At 39.0% G+C, this 25,272-nt stretch overlaps 1 protein-coding gene and 1 long non-coding RNA gene across 19 annotated transcripts in view; one reads left to right on the top strand and one right to left on the bottom strand.

The window, feature by feature from the left end:
• The window catches only part of SORBS2 (sorbin and SH3 domain containing 2), a 209,376-nt gene that overhangs the window by 120,640 nt on the left and 63,464 nt on the right, over positions 1-25,272 (top strand). For 6 of the 18 annotated variants that reach the window (XM_060407128.1, XM_042241332.1, XM_042241303.1 and 3 more), the window contains 7 exons: positions 6,127-6,162; positions 9,175-9,313; positions 12,592-12,764; positions 18,439-18,505; positions 19,410-19,454; positions 21,970-22,159; positions 24,299-24,413. In XM_060407128.1, coding sequence (XP_060263111.1) covers positions 6,127-6,162; positions 9,175-9,313; positions 12,592-12,764; positions 18,439-18,505; positions 19,410-19,454; positions 21,970-22,159; positions 24,299-24,413 — 765 coding nt within the window. Of the gene's footprint in view, positions 1-6,126; positions 6,163-9,174; positions 9,314-12,591; positions 12,765-13,275; positions 13,565-18,438; positions 18,506-19,409; positions 19,455-21,969; positions 22,160-24,298; positions 24,414-25,272 lie in introns of those variants that run through there. The other 12 variants (XM_060407132.1, XM_060407131.1, XM_060407130.1 and 9 more) reach the window with 4 other exon arrangements.
• LOC121818050 (uncharacterized) overlaps positions 1-25,272 on the bottom strand; it is a 38,107-nt gene that overhangs the window by 7,079 nt on the left and 5,756 nt on the right. Inside the window, exons 2-3 of the long non-coding RNA XR_006058155.2 lie at positions 11,594-11,645; positions 10,229-10,350 (exon numbers count right to left, since the gene is read on the bottom strand). This is a non-coding gene — a long non-coding RNA (uncharacterized LOC121818050). The remainder of the gene's footprint in view (positions 1-10,228; positions 10,351-11,593; positions 11,646-25,272) is intronic.

Here is a 25,272-nt window from a genome sequence, read left to right as displayed (position 1 = left end):
GATGATTAAAGTCTTGTCGATGGCAGGGGGAACAAATATTAATAAAAACTTAGATAAGTAGATTGCATACATTAGAAGGAGGTTATGTCAATAAACTAAACAGCACTGGCCAGGAGTGAGGAGAGCAGAGTCCATGTTAAATAGGGTAGTCAAAGAGCCCTCATGCAGCAGACAGAGCGGCTTTGAAGGGGGAAGAACTTTCCAGGCAGAGGGAATATTTAGTAGTGTAAAGGCGTTCAGGCTGTAGCATGCTGGGGCTGCTCAAAGACCATCAGGGAAGCCAGCGGGAAGGAAGGAATCAAGTGAGGCTCAGAGTAAGAGGAAGTCAAGACCGAGGTAACAGAGGCCAGATGGCAAAAGTTCTAAGAAGCCACTGTAAGGATTTCAACTTTTACTCTCAATGAAAATGGGAGTCAGTGGGGGAATTTAAGGCTACGACTGTCATTATTTGATCTACAGTCTAACAGAATCATTCCGGCAGCTCTGTGGAGAGCAAACTACAGGAAGGCAAGACGGAGAGTAGGCAAGCCAAGCAGGTGGCAATGGCAACAGCTTAAGTGAGAAATGGCGGTGGCTCTGAGCAGGGTGGAAGCAAGGGAGGTGGTGAGAAATCGGATTCTGAATGTATTTTGAAAATACAGTGCATAGGACTTCCTGACAGATTGCACGTGGGAGGTGAGGGAAAGGAAAGAGGCAAGGCTGCCTTCAAAGTTTTGCATCTTTGCAACAGGGAAATGATGGAGTTTGCCACCCATTGCCCCCTGAGACTGGATAACCATGGGTAGAGCAGGTTTGAGGAAAGATCAGAAGTTCCATCTGGGACCTGACAAGTTTGAGGTGGGTTTTAGACATCCATGTGCAGAGGTCCAGGATGCAACTGGATATAGGAGTCTAGAGATCCGGTGAAAGGCCCAGGTTGGAGATATAAGCCATCGGCTTATAGATGCTTTTGCAGCCATGAAACTGAATGAGATGACCAGAGCACAGCTGCAAAGAGAGGAGCAGGCCCAAGGACTGAGCCCAAGGGCCTCCCGACAGTAAGGAGGAACCAACTCAGGAGACTAAAGGCAGTGTCTACTCAGGAAGGAGGAAACCCAGAAAATGTGGCCTCCTGAAAACCAAGTGGGGAAAGTTCATTAAGAAGAGATGGTTAACTGCACAACTGATGCTGCTGGTATGTGTAAGATGAGACCTGCTAACCTGGCGCTGACTTAGAAGTGGGGAAGGGGGCTTTCCCAAGCTCTCTTGCGAGCTTGAGAGAGACCGGGAGGAGAAAAGTTGAAAAGTCAGCTCCTTAAGGAGTTATTAATGTTAGACCTTTCAGTGAATGATTATCTGTCCCTGAGCCTCATCTTACTTCATCTATAAAAACCTTACTTCATCTATAAAATGGGGATAATAATGTAGCATTCATCGCATACTATTGCTGGGAGGTTTCACTGCCTATAAGGAGCTGGGTACAGTGACTGCCATGATAATCCCTCAGTATGGAGTAACTGTGGTTATTTTTAAATATCCTTTTTCCTGTGCATCTGATTGGGAAAAGGAAATATATTATTCTCAACAATACATTTTCTGAATGGGTGGATTAAAGTTTGTTTTATAACACTTTGTCAAAAAGTGGTATAAAACTGTTGCAGTTCTGACTTGTTTTAATTGTGTAAGAATACTGAACTGAGATCCACCCACTTAACACATTTTAAAGTATACAATATAGTATCATTGACTACAGGCATGGTTTTGTACAACAGATCTCTAGACTGTAAGCACGTCACCATCTCGCATAACTGAAACTCCTCCTGTGAACAGCAGCTCCCATTTCCCTGTCTCCCCCGTTCCTGGCAACTACCGTTCTACTGTCTGCTTCTATGAGCCTGACTGTTTTAGATCCCTCATAAAAATGGAGCCATGCAATATTTCTCCTTCTGTGACTGGTTTATTTCATTTAGAATAATGCCTTTGGATATCATCTGTGTTATCTCATGGGACAGGATTTCCTTTTTTTCAGGCTGAATAATCTTCCCTTGCCTGTATATACTGCATTTTCTTTATTCATTCATCCCCACTGATGAGGATCTAGACACGTTTCCACATCTTGCCTATTGTGATATACTTGAAGTCTCATTTGCCATGGAATGGCCTTTCACAGCAGTGACCTTTTGTTTTAAATACCCACATTCCATATTCTTGTAAGAAAGTCTCAGTAAATGCCAAGAGCTATCAGCTACATATCGTAAATCAGCCAAATATATTCTCTATTATAAAGAATCATCCTCCCAAGAAAATAGCAGTCCCAAGAAACAAAAATGCTCTGCTGCTGCTGCTGCTGCTAAGTCGCTTCAGTCGTGTCCGACTCTGTGCGACCCCATAGACGGCAGCCCACCAGCCTCCCCCATCCCTGGGATTCTCCAGGCAAGAGTACTGGAGTGGGTTGCCATTTCCTTCTCCAATGCATGAAAGTGAAAAGTGAAAGTGAAGTCGCTCAGTCGTGTCCAACTCTTAGCCACCCCATGGACTGCAGCCTACCAGACTCCTCCATCCATGGGATTTTCTAGGCAAGAGTACTGGAGTGGGGTGCCATTGCCTTCTCTGACAAAAATGCTCTATTGAGAGTAAAAAGGAAACTTTAGTGCTCTAGAAGTTTCGTTTATATACTTCTCCTGTTTTTATTAAAATCTGACCATTAGTGTAAGAAAAAAACTATAGCCTACCATTAGGAATTTTCATTCTCTCCATATTTGATAATATAACACGTTGCTTTATAAGCTGCATATAATTTACCTCCTACACATTTATGTATAGAGAGAACACAAAATGAGGTATGTTACCCTCTGTCACTATGTGAACTGATACCCTGTTGCTAAAAATGTTGCATTGTTCCCAATGTCAGATAAGCGCAAGTCTAAATTAGAAGCTTTGAAAGACAGCAAAATCTACACCTCATACATTTTCTCTGGCATTTTTTTACCGCTGTGTCCTTTGCTTCAGGAGAATAAACTTTATGATATATATAATATATCACAAATCTATTATGAAATACAGTTATCAATCATTTGCCAAAGCTTTATTTCACAGCTGCTGATGCACAAATGTTAAGGACTCAGAGGGGACTTTGTCTCAGTGTCATATAGAAGAGGGAGAGAACTCATCTCTGTGGCTCCATGGGGTCAAGACGTAGAATGTGAAGGAAGTCTGAGAACGGATAAATGCCAGCAAAGTGGGATACCAGAAAAGGTAGAGACTACGGATTATACTTTCTGGACCAATCCCATCAACGCCAGCCCCAGTCACTCATGTGTTCTATTAGGTCATGAAAAGACAGAGATACAAAACAATGACACTTTTCTCCAGTCATCTATCTGCCACCAACTCCGTAGGGGGAAAAAGTCTGCTCTTGTTTTAAACTAGTTTTTCCTACTTCAGAGTAGGAATGAGAAAATACTTCCCTCCCCTTTTCATACTTTCATCTTCCTCCTCTTACGTTCTCTTCAGGGAAACATTTGTATTGTGATTCTTTCTCCCTCTGTGTCTAAGAGGGTATTTCATTAACGCAGGCATCAGGGTTATGTTCAAGAAGCTCCAGCTAGTCTAAGAGAAAAGTTACAGCTTTATCCCAAGATATTTCAAAGTTTGTGTGTGGGTGCCCAATTGACTGTTGAACTTTTCAGTTTTATCCCTGGAAATTTAACTGTGATATGAGTCAACAAGAGGCATTTTACTGTTATTTACACACACATACACGTGAAAATTGTAAGCATATCAGCTGCTTGAGAGAAATTCAGAAAGTGAGATAGCTCTGTTTTCTGTAGACACTCTCTTTAGAAAAACAATGAATAAGGACCTTTCCTAGATACAATGCTCTACAAACAAACTGATCATATTCCCCATAAGTATGGTGGTTTTAGAGATGATGTTCTTCAGCTTTTGACATGTTTCACATCCAAAGAAAATGGGCAAGCCAGTCCCAAGAGGGGTACAATCATTAAATTTTTCTTCTTATTTTAAGGGAAAAAAAAACTTGCTTTACGCAGATTACTCAAATCTTTTTGAATGATTTAATTAAAAATTTTTTATTTAGCATAAACAGAACTAAAGAAATGTACATTATATGAAAATGTCTTCAATGAAACAGCATTGTTATGAGGAATTTCATTGACATTATCCAACCCAAGACTGTTCTATACTGAATTCCATTCAGACTTGTAGCAAAATTCTAACCTATTAGATTGTAATTATTATAGTTTCATAATGTTACAGTTTTACTTCCATTAAAATCTAAAGTTATGATTTAAAACTTACTAATAAAAAGGGTGCAGTCCTTCTAAAACATTTCAAATTCTGGGTTATTTTAAGGTTTCTATAAGTTAATTATAAAATCTTAAAACTATACAAGTATAAAAGTATCATTTAAAATGAGTGGGGTTTTTTTACTTTATAAATGTTTAATTTTATTTTGGCTTATAATTGATTAACAATGTTGTGTTAGTTTCAGGCGCATAGCAAAGCGATTCAGTTATGCACATACCTATCTATTCTTTTTCAAATTGAGATGGACATGTACACACTACTGTATTTAAAACGGATAACCAACAGACACCTACTGTATATACAGGGAACTCTGCTTAATACTATGTAACAACCTAAATGGGAAAAGAAGCTAAAGTGAGTGTCTTTAAACAACAACACAAGCTTACTAGATAAGAACAGAATAGAGAAATCTGACTTTTATTCAGGGCTGGAGTTTCTTAACCTGTTAAAGATATGCTTTTGAGTATTCATGAACTCCTAAAGTTGACATGAAATTTTATGAATTTGTGCATTTTTCCTGAGAAGGATCAAGAGCTCTCAGATTTTCAAGGCATCTATGACCAAGAGATCATTTTATATAGTGGGTTTTTTAAAAATTCTTTAATTAAACATCTGAGGAAAAAATTAATTTTAACTTTTTATGAGATCAGCAGTCTACATGAGATCAACTGTTATGAACATGACGACTGGCCAAGAACCACTTAAATCTTTACTAGGCAAGATTTTTAAGTTTATACAGTTCTGTTTACTGTATTCCCCATCCTTGTATTAATATAATACTTTGGCTATCTACATTACAACTGACACCATACCAAACACTCAAAAAGCCTCTATTCTGGAGGTGGGGGTTTCAGAGCGAGGAGTAAGAAAAAATATTTTGGTTCAGAGTTCCATTTACTCATGTTGAGTGAATACATTTATCATCATATTTGACCTGTGTGGTCAGATAACAGAAGGTTAGGACAAATAGTTATCTTTAATGAGCCATCCACTCTCTTCCTTTTACAGACCACCCTTCCCACCATGTTTAGCCTCTTGGGTTGTATAGCCTTGGAGGTATTAAACCTTCTCTTTTGTCTTCAGTTTCTTTCTCCTTTACCTAAGATTTAAAGCCAACAGTAGTTCTAACCAAGTAGGATGTACTCTAACATCATCAATGGCTGGTTTTTGTTTTGTTGTTGATTTTTTTTTCCCATTTTCACACAAAGATGCCACTATTTTCACTGCTAGGATACCTTAAAGTTCAATTCCTTTAGCATCTTACAGTGAAATCAAAATAGAGATTCAATAAGTGGAAAGGAAACAAAATTCCCTTTCCACTTAGTTGTGTTTAGTTTGATCAGTCTCTATATCTGTAAATCAGCATAACACAAGGAAAACTCCTCCCCCATTTATAGTTGGGGGACACTTTCCAAGAAGGAGGCAGTAGGAGAAAATTGCTGTAAGATTTTCCTGGTGAAGGGAAACTAATTCTGCCAACTGATGGATAACCAGGTATTAACTTGCTGTCACCAGTACAAAAACTAAAACTTAGGAGAAAAAAATTCCATTATGCCAACACTCTTAAGCCCCTACCCCAAATGAAAGCTGTGTGAAAACTGGTCTTTCTTATTTCCAAAAAGCACTGGATTCATTTTCTGCATGTTTTCATGCTTTTCCTCTACTGTGTGGTTGGCACCTAATCCTTCTAAATATATTTCCTTAAAGTGCTTGCAAATAAATCTGTGCTTTGCCTTCTCTGTCACTTTGCAAAAAAAGAGATGTTTTTATTAATTGGATAATTTATCTCTCTTCTCATTATTTTTTCCTCAAACTCAGCTTGGAAACCAGAACTTAACTGCCAATGTGTTAGAGGTAAATGCTTCACAGACAAATCTGATCAGAAGCCTCTGTTCCATGCCCACCTTCTGGAGTACCTCATAACCCTTTTTCACAAGACGGTGGCTCCAGCCCAGCCTCACTTACCCTGCTACTACCTGCTGATTTGGGGTCTTCACACCTGCAAATACCCCCCAACCTTTTCATGCTGTTTTTATAACCCACATCTCCCAGGGGGAGCACTCCTCCTGCTCCTCCAGGGAGTCCTCCTCAGCCACCCCAGATGAACTGCAGATAGCTGACTCCGACACCGCTGACCATTCTGAATTACTTTCCCCAACCTTGGATCAGCAATCTGCCATGACAGATGGCATCACCTTAACCACCCTGCTATCATGCATGGAATTACTCCTTTCCTTTGCGCCACCATTTTTTAAAACGGATCTCCAAAAGCCAAAAGGACCAGTTTCTTGTCTGCCACCTGATTTTGCACCTGAGCATTTTTACTTGCATAGGTGTTGATTTCATCTAAACCAATCCTGTATCATCTATTAGGGAAAATTCCATTAGAGTCATCCTCATAAGCCTATTTTGGGCTGAAAAAGTCAGTTATATTCTCTTAATTCATTTTAGGGTCACTTATGTTAACAAGGTGTTGCTCTAGTGAGTTGTACGGTGATGTGCCTTAATAAGAAGGTTTCTCAAAAATTTAGATATCCATATAATATTATGATTAGATTATAAAGTCTAAATCCTGGTAGATAATAATTTACTTCAGAGACTCATATGAATGTGCCCTGTGTGAGCAGTTCACATCTCCTTAGTCATCACATACATGATCACTATATGATGTTAATTCTTGTTGCTCCTTCATTAGCAGCTACATCTTTTGAACCCATTTGTCCAACAGGAGTAAATAATGTAAATAATCTACACTGCAGGAATTTAGCCCTATGAATTTTTTGGAACCATTTTCCCAAGCCATTCCAGTATAGAAATTTATGAATATTTATTGTTTTATATAGAAATGATTTGTCTTCCATTTAGATTAAATATATTTTCCATACATATTTATGTCATTTACATATGTCTATTTGACAAGCAGCCCCTAATAAATGATTTATGAATGACTGAAGTGCTTCAAAATTTTATGGTGCAGATTTTCAATTATGTATACTGCATATATGCCTGGAAGGGATACATATATCCTCGTGGAGCTAGTTGTAACTGAACTTACCTTTTTTTTTTTTTTTGCAGTGCAATAATAAACGTTTATTGTTTTAGATTCTGAGTTTTAGGTGGCTTGTTAAGCAGCAATAGCTAACTGATACAAAAACCAACACTATATGAACTTACTTTAAATTGCATATACCTTCTCCATGAGATGGCTTTCCTAATAATCATTTCATATAACAATAAAATATATTCTAAAGTTCTAATAGTAGTATTCAATTAGTAAAATCCTAATTGATTTAACATGATGAAAGACTAAATCTATTTGCAGTGTTTATTTTTTTCTTAACCCATAGCCATTGTTATTGAAACCATCAATGTAGAAGGAAGGGCAGCTTTCCTAAGTTTAGTTACAAAACATGATAGTTTTTAATTCTCCGACCTTTAATGTTAATTCAAACACATTATAACAATAATATTGAAAATATATTTACAAAGACCAACCAAACTGGATTTGGGCCACAAGGCAAAAATATTCTTAAATAATTCATCAAAGGTATATAAGCATTCTGAAGCATTTGGGGAGATCTGTGCATCACACTTATTTGAATGGCCATTGCTCTAAGTTAGAAGACCCTCAAGACAGAGTTGCTTATAATATGAGAGTAATTTCTGTAACAGCTCAGAGAAGTACTTCATCGTTAAGCACAATCATTGTAATGAAATGTTTACTGACTTTAGACAGATGTGGCACAGCTAGAAAGTAACAAAATTAGATTAATTCTACATGATTCGAAAACATCTGCTTTAAAGTGAGAAATCATGGAAATGTGAAATTAATTGACTACCTATGTTTCAGGCCTGTACAACAAAAGTTTAATTGTTTTAAAATAAGTAGATTAAGTTCACAAATTATGGTTCTTTATCTGTATGCATATGTGTGTTGTGCGTATACTATATTCAGCTGTATTTTAACTAAGTGCTCTTGCTAACGTCTTATCTTATTTGCATGCATTATATCATCTGCACAGTGCCCAGCGCTGCATTGTGGACAGACAGGCAAGCTTAATAGCAGTGAGTTCAACCTCTCTGAACTGAGCTGATTCAATTCAATTTTAATATGTATCTACTGAATATCTACTATGCTATTAGCACCAGGTTGCATGTTATACAGGGAAAAAAAATACCAATTGGGATATGAAAATACTCAGATAAAAAGCTATCAAAACAACAAATTAGTATTACTATAAAGGGCTAAAAAGTGAAATGAGAGCAGGAAGTAGCCAGAGATTTAACACATCTTTCTGATGCTTTGCGAGGTATTTGATTCTTCCAGAATAGATTGCTTCAGGACATATAAATCCAAACAATTATCCTCCTTCTGTTAGTCACCTTGCCCTGGAGACACTGATTCACAAGAGGATATACATCCATGATTAAACCTGAGACCCAATCCCTTTCTTCTTGTCAAAGAACATTCATTTCAAATCCTACACGCAGAGCAGTATGACAGTGTTCTGACTACTTAAGTCCTGAGCATAAGAACAGATTCACCCTCGTGTTTATTGTAACTGACTCCTGTGAGATTTTTGGACATCACTGTTGGCAGAGTGCTGTGCCCAGTGGTCAGCTGCTTGCATTCCCTCATCACCTCCTATGGTCTCTGACATAAAAAGAAAGTGATTTTCAAAGTAAAGGAAAATAGAAAAGACACTGAAAAGAACATGCCATGCCCTTCTTGACATCAGTTTCAAAGTAAATAAACACTTGACAGCTGATTACCGTCATGTGAGTGGAAGTCTTTATTGCCATCTAAAGGAGTGTGGTGTATAGGGGAATGTGTGCTTTAACAGGATGTCTTTGCACTTTTCTCAGAGCCAGATAACAGTCAACGGAAACTCTGGAGGCACTGTGAGTCCAATGAGTTACTATCAAAGGCCGTTTTCCCCTTCTGCTTACTCGCTACCAGGCTCACTCAATTCAAGCTTGATCATGCAGCATGGCCGGTCACTTGGTAAGTCATCTGATAGTCATGATTTTCATGACAATTTCAATATAGCAGGTACAAACCACATGAGAAATATATAAAGCATCCAAATAATTTTTGGAAAAGGAAGAAGCAACATGCAACACTCCATTTTTTTAATGATCCTATCCTAGGAGAGGAATTAAAGGCAGAGGATTCAACACTGGAGAAAATAGACACCCAACTATTCCAAGACGATGACTGCATCTATGTCTGTGTGTGGAGAGGGCTATTAGATATTTGGGGTGATGGCATAGAAAGAAAGAGATGGCCATTTAGGGAGAAGTGAGTGCACATATATACCAGGAGAACATTCCATGAGGGACAAATACCATGTGTTCGAGACAGCCCTTTCTTTCATGGAAAAGCTTTCATTATAGAACTGTTTAGCAATTAAAGCAGCCTAACAAGGGGACAGGCACCTCACAAAGTAGTAAACTGCTGTTGGAACCGAGACCAGAAGACCATCAGACAGGGTTGTGAGTTCCTTTAAATGATTCCAGAATTTTATAGGAAGTTATTTCTAAATCTTTGGGGAATTAAGTCAAAGATAGAGCTCTCCTCCAGAAAAAGAAATGAACATTAGAACAGCCACAGAAATTTTAACACATAATTTCATGGGGCTAATGAACTCTTTAGAGCCTCCTGGAAAAGAAGCTATGCTATGTAATTCTAGAAACATTTTTATGCAGCAAACTACGTTAGGACAATTTAGAAGATAATGTAATAAGTATTTATTGGCTTTGAAAAGGGTAAAGAAAAAACCCCAAACATTGGGAAACTGACCAAATCAAATCATCGTCTGAATTGAAGCTGAAAAAGGTTCCATAATTAGCAACCGGAAGGCCTACAGGACAGCCGGAAACAGGGAACCCAGCGGTGGGCCACATGACCTCAACCTACCTCTCAGAAAAGCAGGAGACCAGTCCTCTGGAAACCACCAAGCAGCAAAGAGAAAGGAACTAGACAGGGCTTTAACTCCCATGTCTTCATTGACACTAGACAGTATCTTCTCATCCCTGAAACTGTATTGAAAGAAAATAAGGGTATTAATTTACCCAGGAACACCAGCCTATGGATTATGCAACTCAAACTTCTGTGGCCAACAAAAGCTCTCTAATTATAAGACTTATATGGAGCCATGAGACTCATTAAGCAGAAGTCTAAATATACTTGCTCCTTCTCTAAGGCTGCTTCTGGGATCATCTGTGAATCTTATAATGATGTCCTTTTAGAGTATAAGAAAGTAGAACGTCTTTGTGCCAAAACACGGTAAGCACTCTGTGGTGTCGTATTATAATAGAAGTCTGACATATTTAGATTCTTTATGGAGCTATGCATGGGCATACCCACCCTTGCCATAATATTTTTCCAAATAATTATTATCAAAATTAGACTCTCCTCTTTGTCTCTCTTAAGGAACACAGTTTTGTCCCTCCCACTCCAACAAATAAAATATATAAATACTTGAGAATGGACAGATTTTTATATTAGAACATATCAATGGGTCAATTTTACATATAAACTATACTACACAGAAAGAAATTCTGTAGATAAATATTGAACAAATTCTGCCTAGAGGAACTATTCTGCCCTAAAGGAACTTTATAGAATTGAGGACAAAAAGACTGAAAATGAGAGTTAGTGAACCATATAAAAGCATAATAAAATAAAAGGCTAACATATTATGTAAGCTATTAGTTCACAGAATCCTAGGAATCACATATTAAGACAGAGTTAACACCGTTTACACTGGGACTTTGCACATACTCAGTGCTCAAAAAATATTTGATAGAAATACTAGCATCGTGGTGTCCACTCGAATCCTTTCCATAATTAAATGGAAAATCAGAGGCAAATATGACTTTGCATCTTAATTTGGAGTTGTTTGGGAAAGATATTACTTTTATATACAATAGCGCATAAAGCAGTTTTATTCTTAGCCTTATTTATCCTTCATCCTGAATTGAAATGGACTGAAAAAGCCTTTCTGTTGCAGACTAAAACATAATCAGAGTATAGAAGTTATAAATGTTACAATGGATTTTAGTTTGAAGAGGACTTATCTTTATTTATCCTTATAATGATGAGTCAAATTTTTAAAATATCGTATGAAGTTCTGCTACAAAACACAGTCAGATCTTTTTAGATTTTTTAAGATCTGCTATATCTGTATCTATACTTATATGTAATCAATGACTGCTACCCTGACATAAAGACTTCCTTATCCATATAGAAAAAAAGACCCAAGTTACATGAGCAACAGACCTGGCAAACCATGGCTGAGAGTCATACTTGGTCAGCAAAACTTTGAAATTTACTGTAGAAAAACAAAGTCATATCATCAATTGTCCTAAATAAATGATAATAATGTAGAAATACCCGTATACTATAAGTGGAATATATAGTACACCTATGTCCTCTTTGTTTCTTACAAAAGTTAACAAAGATGGCTTGAAAATAAGCATGTGATAAATCTTAGCCAAACTGTATGCTTATGGCAACTTTCACATCCCAGGGGTGGGAAGTCATGGTTTTTGCTTCTTTAAAGTAAAAACAAAGCTATTATGGCCATCATAGAGTCTTAGATAAAAATAATACTAATAGCGTATGATCATTTCTTTACCCATATGCCTTAACATCCAAGTGTATGTTTGGATGTGAAGATTTTCTGATGTGATTAGGAAGTCATCATCACTGGACCCACCAGGAAAATCTTAAAAGCACTTTCTTAACACAGTGGTGGCTACACGGCCACATGGTCTTTCAACAAATACTATTCTTCCCTTAACCCCTGTCACTGAATGATGAAGATCTTGTTTTCAGAGGTCCAAGCAGTATATACCTACATGTTAACAAAGAGTGGCTCAAATTTAAGATAAATGAGTTAAAAGAAATAGTGATGGAAATACACTCTATATTTATTTATAAATGTAGTATTACATGTGTGTTATTCACTCAGTCATGCCCGACTCTTTGCAAGCCCATGGACTGGGATTTTCCAGGCAAGAATAGTGTAGTGGGTTGCCATTCCCTTCTCCAGGGTATTTTCCCAACCCAGGGATCAAACCTGGGCCTCCTGCATTACAGGCAGATTCTTTACTGTCTGAGCCAGCAGGGAAGCCCATAGTATTACATATTTATGCATAATTAATCACATATAACTGTTATTACACATAATTATACTGTATTATAGTAGGCATGAATATGAGGCTTCATTAATCTGATACCCTGTGCATCAAATATATTTCACATCTTCTCTGCAGATTCCTCGGAGGCATACCCCCAGCATGCCCAGTCTCTGGATGGCAGCATGGGCAGCTCGATACCACTGTACAGGTCCTCTGAGGAGGAGAAGAGAGTGACAGTCATCAAGGCGCCCCACTACCCAGGGATCGGGCCGGTGGATGAATCCGGAATCCCCACGGCAATCAGAACGGTAGGAAATGCCAGCGCCCGCTTTGCTCCGGGGCTGTGCAAATCTCCACAAAGGATGGATTGTCGATGGCTTTGTGCATTCCTACACTCTTATATAATGAGGATTGCCCTCTCTGCCATCTGAGTTCTCATGAATATTATGCTGTGTGTGGCAGAGAAAAGGAACTGTCCATTGAAGATAATGACCCAATCTGTTTATTTCAATTAAAAAAGCAGGAAAATTGTGATTCTGTGAGATGATAGAAGTAAGCTTTGTTTGCCTTCACCTTTTACCAAGGAGTGGTAACAGAGAGGGCAACAGAGAGAGAAGAGAGAAGGGAGAATTAAATGTGAATTCTTTGGCTGCACTGAATTCCCACGTGCACAGAGAATAAGCCAGTGATTTGTGTCTGGAGATGGATGTGCCTTACCGCCAGGAGATTGGGAGCCCTGGATTGGGAGTTGAGAAGCCTGATGATTGGAGGGAAGGGAGTTCATGTCAGAGAAAAGAAAAGCTGTCCGAGGAAAATACACAGCACATTTGAGTGTCCTCGGCTGTGCCTGCCGAGAGCTCTCTGGGGCGATCGGTGGAAGTGTTTGGGTTGGGTTTTGTTTTTTGTTTTTTTTTCCTCCAGTCTGTAAACTCTGCCAGACCATTGCTCAGTGTGTCAGGGCAGCCCCTTCTGGCAAAGTTCAGCAGCGTCAGAGTCCGAGCTCGGGCAGGCAGCTGCTTGCTGAGCCAGTCCACTTGGAGAGGAGGTTTGTGCTAGCCTGCGGGGAAGAAGACAGGGCGCCAGGATGAGAGCCGCAGCACCTCTGCAGGTGAAACTGGGGGGGCGGGGAGGGACCGCAGGGCCAACTGCATACACAGGGTCCGCATACCTGGCTGGGAGGTTGCGGAGGGCTACTGGTTTGGAATGCAAACCTGCAGGGCCAAAGATGAGAGTGCAGAGAGGAAAAGACGCGGCATTAGATCAGAAAAAGAGATCGGGGGCAATTGGAATCTGCTCAAAAAGAACGAGAGAGTGGGGGGGTGGGGTGGGATTCTTCTCTCCTTGAATTTGCATTTATTACATGGATCCCACGATCTGAGAGAAGAGTTAAAAACTGATTATTCCAAGCATCTGTATTAGAAAGGGAAGCCAGAAGGTAAGTCTGTAGAGTCATTGCTAGGGCTTTAGACTCATGAGATTCAGGGAATGTTGAACGTGGCTAATTATAAAGACCTAAAAACAATCTATGTTGGCACTAATGGTTGTTATATTTAAGTGACAGGAAAAGTTTGTGATCGGGACTAACATTTTTAATCTTAACAGTGACTGCATGTTTCTGGTGGTGGCGCTTCCTTGTATGTTTCTTTTTTAAGATTTCTGACCCCAAATGCTTTAATTATTTTTTTTCCCTAATAGAGTAGGGATACAGTGTCAGACAGGTACAGTGTCACTGGTTTTGTTAAATTGACCCTTGAAACATAACAGTTACACGAATTAGAGATTCCTGATTCTGCGTAGTTATAGACTCTCTTATTTTATCTGAGACCTCTAGGTGTGTTTTTAAGTCAGTACACTGCAAAGTTAGAACTGTTTTTATCCATTAGATATAATTTTCTTAAATAACAAGGCCTTGCTTTTCACATTTTAAAAGGAAAAAACAGATGTTAGAGATGGTTAATGAAAAATCCAAAAATATTAAAATTTTTATATTTTGTTTTATCTACTGCCAAATGAAAAGCATGTTTAGATGTGCATAAACAAATGCATATACTAGACATTCAGTGCAAGCTTCCCTTCTATAAAACAGAAAATAAAATATAAGCAACTGAGAAGTTCCTTATAAGGAACCAGCATTTTTATGTACAGCCAGGCTCCTCTGTAGACATTTCAAGGTTTACAAAAAAGGTACAGGTCTGAAGACTCATTCACATTTCTTATTTGTCAGCCCCGCACAGCACATCCCCAAGTATAGCTGTGTTTATAAATGTGGAGTCAAGCCATCTCGGAGCCACAGCAGGCCAAGAATCTCCAAGGCTGTTTTCCATTCTCATCTGCATAGAAAGCAATGATTATCTGACTTACATTACTTCACATGGGCTTTCCATTCAGGGTGCACACCAAAAGCAGTGCTGTGTCAATGTACCATTTTATAGCCTCATGGTCTCAGTTAGACATTTTAGACTGTAGGCTCATTTTAGACATATTCTAGATGTTGTGGTGGTGGTGCTGCTGCTAAGTCGCTTCAGTCGTGTCCGACTCTGTGTGAGCCCATAGACAGCAGCCCACCAGGCTCCCCCGTCCCTGGGATTCTCCGGGCAAGGACACTGGAGGGGGTAGCCATTGCCTTCTCGGAGGTGTTGTGCTAGGTCTCTTTATATACATTGTTTCTCTCAATTTCCATAGACCAAGGACACAGAATTTTGTAAAGTCACCTAGAAGCTCTAGAAAGCCAAGAGGTAAACAAACGCACCTTTGAGCTATTTGCAGGAAGGGGAGCAGCTCCCCAGACTGCCCTCTCTCATGTGACCTGGGGCGTCTATGCCAGCCTTTTACTGCCATCCTTAACGACAACAACAAAACCCGCTGGGGTCCAGCTCCCACAAGACTGTGTAATTAAGGCCAACTAGTTAAGTGAAATACAAGATTCTTTTCTTCTACCTCAAATATAACACCGGTAGAGCCTTTTCAAAGCTGGAAAGGCAAAAACAGAACAGAACAATGAACACTGGTGGGCAGAAAATACGTGTCTTTCTCCTTTTTGGAAATCTCTGCCTGATAAATCAATGTAGAGTTCTGATGTTTTGTAAACTACAGGAATGTAAATTTTCAGGTTTATTCAGCCAAGTTAGAGAAAACAACCAAAGAGTGATTTACTAATAGCTACGGTCCATGCAAAACCATTTTGAAGAACACATAAGACAGTAAACTTTCTCAAATTCAAGTAGACTTCTGTTTACTTAATCTCACTATTTGCCATAACAACCTACATGAGGACATATATAAAAGGAACTTTAAATGGTTAGAGGACTTCTTTGAGAAAGAAATGGAGAGGTTAAGTGTTCCCATTTACCAGGTTCATAGTCCTCTTTGTCAACCAATTTGGGCATTTCCTGGCATCTTGGTGCTCACCATATAAAGCTAGCAGATGGCACAACGAAGATCCTGCCTGATATGTGCCCTCCAGCAAGTGAAGGGAAAAAAAATCCCGTCTGTCAGGATACCTTGCCATATACAGTGATATAACTCACTTATTCAGCTTCCCCGTTGCCATCGGTGGTGTTCAGGTATGGCTGGGAAACATGTTTACACAGTGTTATGTCTTATTTTTTATTGCTAAAGACTACAAAGGAATCAAAGCTTAATTAAAAAAAAAAAAAGAAACCCATCTTTTATGAAACTAAATGTCCCTTAAAAATACAAGTTCAGCTACTTTGTTTGAACCAGCAAATAACAGCTAGACTTTGCTTTATCACTACCTCCCCCACCAGCTTCCACAATATGAGTATAAATCCACCCAATATTTCCCCTGTAGAAAGAGCCTAAAATGAATGAAGAAGCGATTTCCAACAAAGTCAGGTAGCCCTTGATGGTACTCTGTATTTGTCGGAATTATCAGAATCAGATAGTCTTAGCAAAAGAAATTTAGGTATATGACAAACTCTCAGTCTCCAGAAGAAAAACACAGTGACCACACTGGAGAGAAGAATCAGGATACAAAATGTACACCAAAGCTCAGTGTAACAAACACATGACTACTTTTATGGCTGTCCCAACAGAATATTTTATATGAAGAGAACTATCTAAAAAACATGGTATATTTAGTTACTATATACAGAACAGTCATGTTTCTTACCAGAATAACCCTGGAAAAGCTGAGGTGAACAGCTTGCCAAGCAAAATCTTGATTATGATTATAAGGCATATGTACCCATTTACAGGTATACTATTAGGCAGACTTCCGTCCAAAAACCTGGGTCATTCATTTTTTTATTCTGTAAATATTTGAGGTTTTCTACTGATATGACTTATGGAACATTTCTTATATTCTAGCCACTGTTTTAGATCTTTTTGCATACACTGTCTCTTTCATTTTCCATAACAGTTCTATGATGTGGATATAATTATTTCATCTTAGAGAAAACTGAGGCTCTAAAAGGTTACCTCACTTGCCCAAATTCACATTGCTGGGAAATATTAAACAGTAATTAAAGGAACCAAGAACTGAATCTAGGTTGATCTGACATTAATCTCAGCTTTCCACTGTAGCCTACTGTTTATATTATGTCAAAAGCAGAGTGGATAAGAAGCTTCTGCTTTTAAGGAACTTACAGTTTAGCACAGCAAGTACTGCCAACATTTTATTATTATGTTAAAGGAGTTTTGAAGCAATAGCTAAATTTTTGGACTCGCTCCAGGACACTAAATTATTTACTATATTCAGTATTTTATTAACTTAGACTAGTAAATATCAAATTTTTATTTCTCTAGTTCTAAGCCAATGATCAGAATACAGTTTGCATCCAAAATATTGCCTAGTTAATTTTTAAAATAATGTATTGAATAGTATACTAACAAGTTTTTATGGATAATGATAATTATCACCAAAAGGAGTGAAACAAAAAACTATAACTACGAACTATAATTACAAAACTATAGCTTTGATTCAACTTGTTGTTGTTCAGTCACTAAGTTGGGTCCAACTCTTTGTAACCCCATGAAATGCAGCACACCAGGCTTCCCTGTCCTTCACTGTCTCTCAGAATTTTCTCAGCTTAGCTAATTTTATATAAATAAGCTTGCAAAAATATCAACTACCCCGGGTTGGGCACAGCTGTGATCTGGAAAAAAAACCATAGCATATAATATTCCAGCTCATCCTAAACTCAAACAAGGGGTAATATGTTTACAAACTGTGGGTCAGTTCAGTTCAGTCGCTCAGTCATGTCCAACTCTTTGCAACCCCATGAACCGCAGCATGCCAGGCCTCCCTGTCCATCACCAACTCCCAGAGTCCACCCAAACCCATGTCCATTGAGTCGGTGATGCCATCCAACCATCTCATCCTCTGTCATCCCCTTCTTCTCCTACACTCAATATTTCCCAGCATCAGGGTCTTTTCCAGTGAGTCAGCTCTTTGCATCAGGTGGCCAAAGTATTGGAGTTTCAGCTTCAACATCAGTCCTTCCAATGAACACCCAGGACTGATCTCCTTTAGGATGGACTTGTTGGATCTCCTTGCAGTCCAAGGGACTCTCAAGAGTCTTCTCCAACACCACAGTTCAAAAGCATCAATTCTTTCGCACTCAGCTTTCTTTATAGTCCAACTCTCATATCCATACATGACCACTGGAAAAACCACAGCCTTGACTAGATGGACCTTTGTTGGCAAAGTAATGTCTCTGCTTTTTAATATGCTGTCTAGTGACATCAGCTTATTGACCAGAGATGTATTAGTACATCTTTTGTTACCCAAACAGTATTGACCTGAGTGTTTCAATATTTACTTACATAACAAATCACCAGCCACAGGTGTTGATTTCTACAAAAATCCCCTGGTCAATAATGTGATATTGTCATCATGAAATAATAAAGAGAAAATTGTATTACAGAACAGACTCTGCTATGAAGAAAGATAAAATATAGAAAGCAGAACAACGTCTATTTGTGACCAGTTTTGTAACTTTTGGACATTTTCTTTTACAGACAGTTGACAGACCGAAGGACTGGTACAAGACCATGTTTAAGCAAATCCACATGGTACACAAGCCTGGTATGTAGCTCTGTTTTCTGATCAGGTCCTTGTGGGTGGAAGAATAAGTACTCTTCTGTGAAATTTTGTTTCACACAAAATGTCGAGACTCTAGCAAACTTCATGTCCCTCCCTTCTTTTCAACACTCCTCCTTACTCTTAGTATTAAATGTTAGTCACTCAGTCCTGTCCGATTCTTTGTGACCCCATTGACTGTAGCCTGCCATGTTCCTCTGTCTATGGAATTCTCCAGGCAAGAATACTGGAGTGGGTTACCATTTCCTTCTCCAGAGGATCTTCCCGGCCCAGGGATCAAACACAGGGTCTCCTGCATTGCAAGCAGATTCCTTACCATCTGAGCCACCAGGGAAGCCCTTATTCTTAGATCACCCCTCAATTCCCAGACACCTGTGCTTCTTCTTCACCCCTGAGCTGCCAGAAAGCCTCTTAGAAGATGACCCTCGAAGAGTACCAGAGGTTCTGGCCTTATCCGTTCATCCTTCCCTGTTCACAGTATAAACAAGCCTGGCTATTGTCTGCTTAAACAGACTCAGGATTCCTCTGATCACACAGATCCACCCCGTGTCAAGAGAGTGGGCCATAGCTGGGTCTCACCAAGCTGATAAGAGATCTCTAAAGCACTTACCAAAGGAAATTCATGATCCAGAACAGGTGGAAAGAGGGGAAAGGGACTGACGTCCGTATGCTGTGAAGTGGGCAGCAGAGCAAAGCTGTTACAGCCCAGAGAAGTCAATTTGCTGAGGCCCAGCAAAACAAACCAAAATGTAATATTTGAAAATTTTTAAATGGTATTATGAACTAGGCAAACCATGTTAGCTTTCTAACAGATCTGTTGTTTCTGCCATCTCGATAGGATGTGGTGACCGAATCTGTATTACCATAATATTTATGTTTCGTTTTCTAGATGATGACACAGACATGTATAATACTCCTTATACATATAATGCAGGTAGGCTGGTTTCCTTGCTTGCCATGAATACACTGTGCCTTGCCATGCGTGGAAGAACTTCCCACTTTTTTTTTAACCACTCTGAGTGCACGATTTCAGTTTCTACAATTAGGAAGATGCTTTTGTGTGTGTGTGTGTCTCTTTCTTTTCTCAGCATGTGTAACAAAAAAAGGTGCATCTTTTCTCATGCAAATGAGAACGAATACTATTTTATCTGCTTCACCCCCACTGTTAGTTTATTCTCGGCTTCAGGAATGTTTAACCAAAATATGAAGGACAGCAGGGAAGAGCACACTGTAATGGGGGTACAAAGTAAGACAAAGGTCTCCTTTTATCAGTAAAGAATCATTACAATTGCGTTAAGATCTTTCGGAGTACACTTCACAGTAAAACAGTCAAGCAAAGTATTTTGTGACCCTGTCCATGCTTTTGCTCCAAATGCAACCATTCGCAGAAAGCTTTTCAAAAATCCCAGTTTGCCAGACCACTTTTCTGACTGAGAGTTGCCAGTGGTCATGATGGAACGGCTTCAGCCCCGGGCGTTTCCACTAGTGTTTCTGTGAGCTGGTATCTTGGGAACGGTTGCAGGCTAGAATGAGGGGCCCCTAAAAAATGTTTCTGATTACAGCTGTCTTCTAAATATCACATCAGGGGATCCTGCACAGGGCCTCCGGTCACTTGCCAGTTCCGGGCTCAGGACTACAGCACTGTGTCTGTACTCCCTTCTTAGAGCAGGCTTGGAGGCCTACGTCCCCTTTGGCAGCTGCGGCCTCCTGTCAGGGTCCCCTGGGTCAGCCTGGCCCCTGAACTAGATGAGGTTGCCCTCTCCGTGACACTTGAAGGCCAGCACTTTGGCCTTTTTAACTGTTGAGGATTTTGCTACTAGCGTCCAAGGACAAATAGAGAAAAAAAAAAAAAATACAAGCAGAACAAGCTCAACAAGCTTCAAGAATCTGGCTTTCAGCTCTCACTCCTCTCGATGATAGCAGGCGGCCACCTAAGAGTCCCTCAACTTTTATATTCTGGTCACAGGTCCTCCCAACTCCCCTCTTGGGTTTAGCCTGTTAAAATGCAAAACACAATTGAGAAAATTTCAAAGATCTTATTGACTTTATATGACAATTCATGAATCAGGTGGCATTCAATCCAGCAGACCGAAAGGACCTCCTAGGAGCTGAACTCAAGGAAAGAATTTAAATAGGCAGAGGGAAGCGGGAACAAGGAAATCATACCAAGGAGAAAAGCCAGCACGTTGCCTCAAGGTCACTCTCCTTGACGGGAGGGTAGAGGTCTGTCAAGCAGAGTGTTTAACTCATGCTGACCAGGCAGTTTCTGATGGACTGGTTTAAGATTCTGTTTCTAGGAGAGTCAAAACTATAACTAAGTTTAAGTCTCGGTTTCATGATGTGGGGCTTAGCATGAGTGACTCCATTTTGGGTCTGTTGTTTTCTTAAAAAGCACTACAGTTGAAGTCTAACTGTGGAACTGAGGCAAAACAAAGTGTAGAGACTGTATCTTATTTGTCATAGCCAATGTGCATGAGCTTCCAAGAGAAGGAGAGGGGTGAAATTAGTAATAGCTCAAAAGACTGAGGTGGCAGGAAATTCAGAATTTTTATAATTATTGTTCATACTGAGGTTTGTATCCATGCATAATTAACAAATCGAAGAGCAGTTACCTATCAACTCACAGAGCCCTCTAGAGAGCTTTACCATTTAATCAGTAGACAAAGCAACTCTAATCAGTCTCTTCCCCATTTACTAACCTTGCATGGTGCTGTTCTATGCATTGCACTTTGAGCCTCTTTTTTTCCTCTGCTATCTCCACAACCTCTTCCCCTACCCGCCCAAACGATCCTTCGGGGCTCACACTAGTGCCCTCGGTTTTTTATATCTTCTCCAACCTATCAACCATCTTCTAAAATCTTACTTCCCAATATAAGTTTCTGCATGTGGCCTTTATCATGTTACCAATTATTTTCAATCATAATTCTAATCATGTCTCTTTTCCAGAGATGTCCTATGAGCTTATTGAGGGTTTAAGTTTCCTTATGCCTTGCACAGCATGTAGATAACTTGCTCAATATTTTATATGATTGTAATTAACATGTCAATTACTATATACAAATCAAAGCTTCTAAAGTAACAGAAGATAATTGGAAACATGTTATTAGTTTACATTATCCAGGAGCAAATTTGCTAAGTATCTGTAAGTCTGTTTCTAGTACCAGTCTGAATTATTACTAATTCCATAATAATTGATGAAGATTCACTGTAACCAATGCTTGTGCCTACAGTACATTAATGAATTAACAATGATTAACAACATTAATCAATCAGGAGCATATCATTCAATGCATGCATTATGAATATGTTTACCGACTATAATCTTGGTAAAATCATGGGATATTTTGTAAATAAAAGAATTTTTATTTATTACAAATAGTGTAATGCACTTTAAAAACGTTACTTGTCTCTGTTCTTTTTTTGTTCCGCTGTGCTATGCTTCCTGACAGGCCTATACAACTCGCCCTACAGTACTCAGTCGCATCCTGCTGCCAAGACCCAGACCTACAGACCGCTCTCCAAGAGCCACTCTGACAACGGCACCAATGCGTTTAAGGATGCTTCGTCCCCCGTCCCTCCCCCGCCTGTTCCTCCTCCGGTTCCACCATTTCGAGCAAGAGATCGGTCTTCAACAGAAAAGTAAGGCTTTCCCCCTTAAAGTGCCCAACAGTAAGTTTAGGATAAAACTAATTCCACACACGGCATTCAGCAGAAGAATCGGTGCTTACCTTACGAGATAGTTTGTGCATAACCTTATACGTATCATCTTATCAACCAGTAAAGGTGCCATGCTGACCTCCTTTATCAAGAGTGCAGCAAACACTTTCATACTCTTGCCTCATAAAACCCTAGTCACCTTAATCAGACTTGAAGTAACTGAGCGCCATCTCCACTCTTTGATCAATAAATGCATATGACAAACAGAAATAATGGACACCCACTCCCTTTGGCATAGCAGGTCAGAGACTATGCAGGTTAAATTTCAGGTTCCTCAGATTCAAACTGTTAGGACTATTACTGATTTAAAAATTCCCCTCTGATATCCAAAAGTACAGAAAAGGTTATTCATAAGTAAGGCATTAGTTAACAGGTGTCCACCTATGACTCATTTCACACACTAATTTTAATTTCCCCATTGAAATACATTTATAGAAACTATTCAAACAAAAATAAAAAATTTATAAACATACTTTTATTGTGCCATTTTTATTAGGATGATGACTAATAGCCCTACTTATAGGTAACCTTCATTGAGACCTCCCTACGAACACTCATCTAAGTACTTTTCCTGTATAATATCACTTAATTCTGAACACAACCCAACGAGACATGCTCTATTTTAAAGCTATTTTAGAGAGGAAGAAAACTTTAGTTTCAAAAACCAAAGTAACTTGCTCAGCTCATGCAGCTAGTATGTCCAAGCCAGACTCACACTTGTCTCTGACTAAAGCCACAGCTCATTCCATACTAGCAATGATAAATAAAAATGTAAGGATTATTTAGTATTAATATGGTTATTAAGCATCCATCTATCTGACCCATCCCAGAAATTATATTCAACACCCTGCTGTACCATGAAGAGTAATTGACGATCAGATAGGTTATAAGACAGCACAAAGACAAGACATACATTATATGTGAAGAGATTCTATTTTAATGCCATATCCTCATGATTATTATATGTTTACAGGTATGATATCTTAAATTTGAGAAATAATAGTCTAGACACAAAACAGTATCCCTGCCATAAAGAACCAAGATTAACTCAGACTTAAATGTATTATTTGTCCTATACGTCTAGTAAAAATTAATCTTTCCTTAAGAAACATGAGAATCCCTTAACATTTTCTAGAATGCTTTCTTCTCTGCCGAATACTACTCATCAATTTACTAGAAAGCCAGGACCTGCTTTCCCCTAGCTCTCCTGTCTTGTAGAATATGAGTGTCTCCAACCTCTCAGTCAGAATTTCATCCTGTTCGATAGGCCAGAACTGCCCCCATCTATAGGCAAAAAATTCTTCTTCCTCAAAAGTGATCCTCCCAAAGGAAGCCTTTTTCAGCCTCAGCTACCTAGAAGAGTTTTACTTTTGAAGTCCCCCTTTGAGTGCCTCTTGAAGGATGTTAGTTCAGGAAAAAGAGCTGACTCTAAGGTCTCCTATGCACAGGACAGATGCCAGGCTCTGGTTTCTCAAGGGTAAAACCGTGGAGGGGCTAGCCTGTCACACAACTTGCTCCTATGGACAGCAACCCAAGTGAAACTTTTGCACATTTTGCAAACTACGATGCCATTTGCAAGATAAACAAGATCAAACACGACGTGTACATTACTCCCTGTCACTTCAGATCAAGGACGCCAGGTCACAGAGTGATGGGATAAACTCACAGGACTTAATGGCGGGTAGCCACCACTTACTCTAAACACAAACATACACAGCTGCCATTTGTGACCCCAGGGTTCACTAGCACATCACTGACTGCATATCTATTGCACAGACCCCTCTTGTGACTTACTGAACCAGCAGGAGGCACATCCTTGTATGAAAAAAACAGGGAACATACAACATGAAAACAAAGAAATGGCTTTCTTTACATCATTTATGTAAAACAGAACATAAATGTGCTTTTTTTTTCAGGGTAACATTTTATCCTGAGACACTTTTAAACAGTCTATATCAGAATTAACTTTAAAAACAGATATTGTTTTCAAAACAGTGGTTTTATACAATGGCTTTAAGCATAGAGAATGATTTTAATATGTAACTTGTTGTTGATTTCTAGGCATGACTGGGATCCTCCAGACAGAAAAGTAGACACAAGGAAATTTCGTTCTGAGCCGAGGAGTATTTTTGAATATGAACCTGGGAAGTCCTCCATTCTGCAGCATGAGAGACCAGTAAGCGCTTGTCATTAAACAGAATGCCAGTTCTCTAGGCTTCATGGGTTCCCAAATAAACCTGAACTTCATATTGTTTAGCAATTTTTATCACCAAGGTAATTTATTTAGTTGGCATTATTTAAAAAATCTTGATGACTTGTGCATCTTATCTTAGAATCAAAGATGCACTCACTAATATACTGTCCCTACCCACCAAATATAGGACTCATTGGCATGGAACTATGACTATGCCTAATCATGATCCTGAATTTAATGTTTTGGTTTTTTTTTAAAGTAAAAGAACACTCAAATGCTGCACTAAATTGCCCATCTACATTGCCAGTGAGAACAATCATTCTTGGACCTCTCTGATACAAAGCGATCAGGCATTTCCATCCCTTCATTTCCATTATTGGTTTCTTAGTATTTCTTTGACTTCAAGGGAAATTTTCCAAATGCCCTTTTTTATAAAAGTTGTTTTAATTGATTCTTATTAAATCTCTCTCAGGTTACCAAGCCTCAAGTCTCCTGACTGATTGTCAATCTAATGGATCAAGATTATATTTAACTTTGCAGCATTTTTTCCAATTATATGTTTTAATTATCTGCAAAGGAAAAGATCTATAAAGTTGAAAATAACCGCATGTCTCCTCAAAGTGCAGTTTAACAAACAGGCTCTTCCTTGGCCCTCTTAATTCCCCTAATCCTCCTTTCTGAGTCCTCTGCTTTCTCTCCTAGACCAATGCCTTCAGGATCTCTTTGAAATTCTGAAATTCCTCTGCGTCATTTCTATCAAAACCTGCTTCTAGAAAAACAATTGTGCGGTTTACTCTTGTCCTTGTCTTGAAAGAATGTTAGGTGTCAGTGAACAGGAAAT

This window comes from Ovis aries, chromosome 26, assembly GCF_016772045.2.
Source record: "Ovis aries strain OAR_USU_Benz2616 breed Rambouillet chromosome 26, ARS-UI_Ramb_v3.0, whole genome shotgun sequence".
Classification (NCBI taxonomy): Eukaryota; Metazoa; Chordata; class Mammalia; order Artiodactyla; family Bovidae; genus Ovis; species Ovis aries.
The sequence above is the reverse complement of the archived record's forward strand: the minus strand, read 5'-3'. Positions and strand labels throughout refer to the sequence as shown.